The sequence below is a fragment of the Crocuta crocuta genome, unplaced genomic scaffold (genome assembly GCF_008692635.1).
Source record: "Crocuta crocuta isolate KB4526 unplaced genomic scaffold, BGI_CrCroc_1.0 scaffold541, whole genome shotgun sequence".
NCBI classification, from domain to species: domain Eukaryota; kingdom Metazoa; phylum Chordata; class Mammalia; order Carnivora; family Hyaenidae; genus Crocuta; species Crocuta crocuta.
Window position 1 is genome coordinate 1,480,317 of NW_027531901.1, and position 7,005 is coordinate 1,487,321.

Below are 7,005 nucleotides of genomic sequence, written 5' to 3' on the forward strand. Positions count from 1 at the left end.
TAAGGTAAATGGAAACAAAAATATGACGTACCAAAATTGGTTGGAGGCACGTAGCTAAAGTAGCACTTAGAGGGAAATTTGTGGCTGTAAATACCTCCAGCTAAAAAAAAATCTCAAATCAGTAACCTAACTTTCCACCTTACGGCACTGCAAGAGGAAGAGAAAACTAACTCAAACAAGCATAAGTAAGGACACAGTAAGTATTTAAGCAGAGATTATAAAATAACAGATATGATTGTCGCCCAGGAACTTAGTCTCAGTCCTTCCATCGCCACCAGAGTCTACCTTCTGGGCTGGCGCCCGGCGGGCCACGTGACGACCCTTAGGTACCAGGACAAAACCAACCAAGCAGAGTTAATGTTCCCTGTAAATGGTGATTTATAACATAGTTGGCACGCTGTGTCCTCGAGATAATGGCTATTCCCTTGAAATTCCCCAAAACCCTAAACCTTGCCTTCAAAATAACGGATGTTTTCCTGGACACCAGGGTAAGGGCTACTCTGCAGCCTTTTTACAATAACCGCTCAGTTCTGCTTCGGCGCCGCCCGCTTGCCCGCTTGCTCATTATAAACAGCCCAAAGTCCTTGGACTTGGGGCCGCACATTTAGACTTCTGTGTTAACTCTGTGAGGCCCCGGCCGTAATAAAGATTCCCTTAATTCGGCTTCAGTGGTCTCGGGTGGTCTCTGTGACTCTCCGCATAACATAATCAACAAAATCAAAAGTTGATTATTTTAAAAGATCAACAAAATTGACAAAACTTTAACAAGAGCGATCAAGAGAAAATGAAAGATCAAATTGCTAAAATCAGGAACAAAAGAGGGGACATTGCCATCAACCTTACAGAAATTAAAAGGATTCCAAGGAAATATTGTGATTTCCAAGGAAATATTGCAATTACAGAAATTAAAAGGGTTCTGAGGAAATAACACATAACTGTATGTTAACAAATTAGATAACTTCAATAAAATGGAGATATTCCTAGAAATAGAAAAGCTACCAAAACAGACGCAAGAAGAAACAGAAAATCTGAGTAGCCCTGTAATCCCTGTAACAAAGTAAATAGATTGAATGTGTCATTTAAAAGCTTCTCACAGAGGGGCGCCTGGGGGGCTCAGTCGGTTGAGCGTCCGACTTCAGCTCAGGTCATGATCTCACGGTTTGTGGGTTCAAGTCCCACGTCAGGCTCTGTGCTGACAGCTCAGAGCCTGGAGCCTGTTTCAGATTCTGTGTCTCCCTCTCTCTCTGTTCCTTACCTGCTCACGTTCTGTCTCTCTCTTTTCCAGTTTCTGGTCTGACATATAAGAAGCCTGGAAGTCCCCACTCCATCCTAACATGTGAAAAGCTAAACAAACTGGAAAAGCAATAACCCTTCTTAGATCCATAAGAGAAATGAGTCTGGGGCAAATTGCTGCCCCTCCCCCAAATTGGAGAGAAAGACAGCCTAATGCAATTTACCAAAGCAGAAGCCCAGGAGCAAAAGCCCCCATGGGAATCAGTCCCAGAGGAGGGAAACATGAACCATAATTGACAAACTGCTGGGGGCTCAGTGTGGATAAGTCTAAGAGATTAAAGTCCTAGGGAACCCAATCAACAGAAGCCCCAACACTATTGTGAGTTTGACCTCTCAGAGCTCTACCAGGTGTTCACAGTGAACATGGGAGAAAAATCCGCACTTGCTTCCAGCAGGGAGAGACTAAAAGGAACCATTTTGTTTTAAAAATTTTTTAATGCTTTTTATTTATTTCTGAGAGAGAGAGACAGCATGAGCAGGGGAGGGTCAGAGAGAGAGGGAGACACAGAATCTGAAACAGGCTCCCGGCTCCAAGCTGTCAGCACAGAGCCCGATGTGGGGCTCGAACTCACGAACCGTGAGATCATGACCTGAGCCCGAAGTTGGGTGCTTAACCGACTGAGCCACCCAGGCGCCCCTGAAAGGAACCATTTTGAAACATGCTAGAGCATTCCGTTCTTAAAAAGGCCTTCCCCCAAGAGAAACTAATTAACCAGAGCCTAACCTGGGGGTTTTATCAGGACCTAAATGGCCTGGGGGTGGGAAATACCCAACTGCAGCCAGCTCTAGGTTTCCATCCAGTGGGAGGGAGACACGCAACTCCAGCTCACTCTACCACACTGAGAAGCACTGGTCACAGTCCAGTGCTGTGAGCACGGGCTCACTAAAAGACTGAGACCTAACCATAGGACCACAGAGCTTCTTCAACCCCCTAGGACCTCACCAACACTTTAATAAAGGCCCATTCAGAGCACTTCCATCTACCCAGCACATCATGTCTGACCCTGAAGAAGAAACTAGAAGGCAAACTAGAAGGCAAAAATATCAGTTGAAGAGACAGGAAAGCATTGGAATCAGTCTCAATATGGCAGTGTTGGAATTGTCAGGCCAGGAATTTAAAACAGCTATGATTAAAATACTCAGGGCTCTAATGGATAGAGTAGGCAGCATGCAAGAACCCAAAGGCAAACTCAACAGAGAGATGGAAATTCTAAGAAAGGATAAAAAAAATGCTAGAGATCTAATACATTGTAACAGAAAGAAAGAATGTCATGATGAGCCCGTTAGGAGACTGGATATTGCTGAGGAAAGAATCTCTGAGCGTGAGGTGATCTCAGTAAGCACCTCCAAACCTGAAAAACACAGAGAAAAAATACGGGGAGGGGGACAGAATACTCCACACCTGTGGGGCAACTACATCGGTGAAACATACATGTAATGGGAATACGAAAAGGAGAAGAGAGAAAAGAACAGAACAAATATTTGGAACAGTAATGACTGAAAATTTTCCTCACAACGTTACAGCCTCAATTATAATTGATAATATTCAGATGGACCCTGAGGACGTCAAGCTCAAGTGAAACAAGCCAGAGAAAGGCAAATACGGCACAGTATCACTTCAGTGTGAAATCTAAAAAAAAACAAATTTGCAGAGACAGAGAACAGAATGGTAGTTAACAGAGGCTGGGGGAGAGGGGGTGTGGGGAAATGTTGGTCAAAAAATACCAACTTTCAGTTAGAAGATGAATAAGGATCTAATGTACAGTGTTGTGGTTATGATTAATAATACTGTGGTATATACGTGAGAGTTGCTAAGAGAGTAAACTTTAAATATTCTTACCACAATAAAGGAATAATTATGTGACATGATGAAGGTGTTAGCTAATACTATGGTAGTAATCATATTATAATACAGTAGTGGATCTAATCAACATGTTGCATGCCTTAAACTTACACAATGTTATATGCCAATTATATCTCATAAAACTAAGGGGGGGGGAGAAATAGAAGAGGAGGAAGCCTCTGAACTCATTTAATGAGGCTCATATTAACCTGATACCAAAACCAGACAGACACATTATAAGGGAAAAACCCAGGGATGAAAAATCTTTAACAAAATACTAGCAAGTTGGATGCAAATATATATAAAAGTGTAATAATATACCATGACTGAATAGGGATAAAGTGATTTAGCATCCAAAATAAATGCTAAAAATGATTATCCTAATAAATAAGGGAAAAGCATTTCAGAAAAATCAATATCCATTCATAATTTAAAAGAAAAGTAAAACCTCCTAGCATAGAATGAAGGGAACTTCCTCAACTAAGATCTTACTTACTGGGAAAAGACTTTATGTTTCTTTCTTTTTTAAAATTTCTTTTAATGTTTTATTTATTTTTGAGAGAGAGAGAGTGTGAGCAGGGGAGGGTCAGAGAGAGAGGGAGACACAGAATCCGAAGCAGGCTTCAGGCTCTGAGGTAGCTGTCAGCACAGAGCCCAACGCGGGGCTCGAATCCACGAACTGTGAGATCATGACATGAGCCAAAGTCAGACGCCTAACCGACTGAGGCACCCAGACACCCCAAAGACTTTATGTTTCTAAGATCGGGAGCAAGGCAAGGAATACTCTCCCATGATTCCTATTCAACATTATACCAAAGGTCCTAACCAGTGGCATAAGGCAAGAAAAAAAAGCCCATATAAATTGAAAAAAAAATTTTTATTTACAGATTAAATAATTATATGCATAGAAAATCCTAAGGAAACTACAAAGAAGCTGTCAGAATTAATAAGTCAGTTTACCAACACTGCAGGATACAAAGTCAAAATACAAAAGCCCGTTTATTTCTATGTACTAATACCGAACATTCGGACACTAAAATTTTAAATATTACATTTACAATAACATAAAAATATTAACTTCTTTGGGATAAATTTCACCATGTATGTCAAGACTGAAAACTATATTTTATTGCTAATAAAAATTAAAGAAGATCTAAATAGGTAGAGAGGGGCGCCTGGGTGGCTTAGTCGGTTAAGCGTCCGACTTTCGCTTAGGTCATGATCTCGCGGTTCGTGGGTTCGAGCCCCGCGTCGGGCTCTGTGCTGACTGCCAGCTCAGAGCCTGGAGCCTGTTTCAGTCTGTGACTCCCTCTCTCTCTGACCCTCCCCTGCTCATGCTATCTTTCTCTCTCTCTCCTAGAAATAAATAAAAATCTTAAAAAATAAATAAATAAATAAATAGGTAGAGAAAAATACATGCTCACAAATCAGAAGACTCACTGTTATGAAAATACCAATTATTTACAAATATTCAGTGCAGCGCCAAACAAGATCCTAACAATCTTTTTTATGGAAACGCGTTGATTCTAACTTGCATAAAGAAATGGAAAGGACCTACAATAGCCAAAAAGAAATTGGTAAATAACAAAATTACATAACTTGCTTTAAAAATTTATTATAAATCTACAGTAATTAAGACAGTGTGGTACTGGTATAAAATAGATACTATAGATCAATCAAACAGAATTAAGAATCCAGGAAAAAAAGCTAGATAGATAGATGGAGCCAATTTGATTTTTAACAAAGATACCAAGTTGCTTCAGTGGGATACAGTCTTTTCAATATATGGTACTATAATCACTTATACGTACAGGAAAAAAGTGACTCAACTCATATCATACACAAGAAATAAATTGAAATGTAGGGCGCTTGGGTGGCTCAGTCAATTAAGCATCTGACTTCACCTCAGGTCATGATCTCACGGTTCATGGGTTCGCGCCCTACATCGGGCTCTGTGCTGACAGCTCAGAGCCTGGAGCTGCTTCCGATTCTGTGTCTCCCTCTTTCTCTGACCCTCCCCTGCTCATGCTCTGTCTCTCTCCCTCTCTCTCTCTCTCAGAAATAAATAAAAACCATTAAAAAAAATAAATAAAATTTAAAAATTAAAAAAAAAGAGAGAGACAGAGAAAGAATTTGAAATGAATCATAGACTTGAACCTGAGAATTAAACCTATAAAATTCTCAAAACAAACATGGGAAAATCTTCCCAGTTTGGGGTTATACAAAAATTTCTTAGAATGGAAAGAAAAACTGTGAACCGTAGGAATAATACTGATCAATGATACTTCATCAAAATTAAAAATTTCTGCTCACTGAAAGATACCAGGAAGAAAGTAAAAGATGAACCACAGACACTGAGAACATAGGTGCACTATACATACCAACAGACTTGTATCAAAATATGTAATAAACTCTTCTAACTCAATAATAAGAAATAAAGAAGGGCAATGAAGATATTTTATGCAATATCATTATTTATCAGTGAAATAAGCCTTGAAACCACAGCGAGATGCCACCACAAACCCATTAGAATGAATAAAACTACTTCTAGTGGGAATGCGATACGCTGCAACCATTGTGGAAAACTCAGGAAAATAGAGACAGCCTGCTGCGTCCAGAACGACGTCTGCAGTTGCTTATTTAGGGCGCCAGCCCCCCGGCCGCACGTTGCCAACCTCCTCCCCTCGTCTCCTCCCTGACTGGTCCCTCCGGAGACTGAGTGTGTCCCCGCCACCATCTCCTTTTCTGTGCTGTGCTGCTCACCTCCCACCTTGCAGCTCATCCAAACGCTGTGCTTCTTCTAGGGCTCAACCGAGGTCACTCGATTCCCCTGTCGCCCTGGCCCGCTCCGATCTCGCTCCCCCCGGACGCCTGCGCCGTCCCCCCACCTCCGCACGTGTGGGACCGTGAGTAGCACCCGCACTAGGATGTGCCCGCGGGTACGGACGGGCAGCCTCCATCTTTTACCCCCTCGTTATCCCTGCCTGGCGCTCAGAGCAGGGCCGGCAGCCAGGCCCTCGGGGCAGCTCTCCTTCACGTGACCCCTGCCCACAACCGAACGAGCCTTCATACCTGTTTGCCAGCCTCAGGCCGTGCGGCACGCAGTGCCTTGTTTTCACCAGAAGGTTCAAAATCGTCCTCTTCCTCTGCAAGTGGGGCCAACCAAGTCCGATCATGCTCCACACTCAAGGTCTTCGGTGCAGAAGTCAGTCCGCCAAAGTCCCCCCAGGTCTCTGAGCCCTTCTTCATCTGTGTGACCAGCGGAATGATGTCTTTGCTTTTGGCGGCAGGGCGCCCCGACACCTCTTTGTGCTGGGGTAAGTTCTGTCCCCTGCACCGCGTGTGACAAAAATGCTCAAGGGTACGTAATACAAGGCAAAAAGCCCGGTGGAACCGATCCAGGGCTAACTGGACTTTGGTTTTCTTGGCTTCTCCATCCAAGTGTCCATCCCTCTCCTCGTTACTGAAGGAATTGAGCAGCAAGGCAATGAAGAGGTTGAGTACCTGGGGGGGGAGACACACAAGGAGAAGGGAAGGTTTAGCAGAGGGACAGATACAGTAGGTTTCCAGAACAACTTCTCCCCGAAGACCCAAAACTAAGTCAAATGAGAGTTCTGTGTTCTTCTGTCTCTGAGAAAGCTCATCTGTGAAATGAACAAGAGGAGAGACATGGAGGAATAGAGCAAGGTCAAAAGCCGAAGCGAAAGCCAAGTCCAGCGTGTCTGCGCACAAGCAACAGGTGTTGCAAGCCCCGACCAGGGTCCAGCAGAGCCGTGTGGCCACGTGTGTTCCTTGGGGAGCAGTCGAATCATGACCTTGGTGTTCCTGGAATTGCCCAGAGGGCTCCGGGTCTGACGTCCATGCCGTGG

At 43.3% G+C, this 7,005-nt stretch overlaps 1 protein-coding gene across 1 annotated transcript in view; it reads right to left on the reverse strand.

Moving 5' to 3' along the window:
• The window catches only part of SCN11A (sodium voltage-gated channel alpha subunit 11), an 80,058-nt gene that overhangs the window by 33,065 nt on the left and 39,988 nt on the right, over positions 1 to 7,005 (reverse strand). The window contains exon 15 of the mRNA XM_077773979.1: positions 6,209 to 6,640. Within this exon, the coding sequence (XP_077630105.1) occupies positions 6,209 to 6,640 (432 nt within the window). The remainder of the gene's footprint in view (positions 1 to 6,208; positions 6,641 to 7,005) is intronic.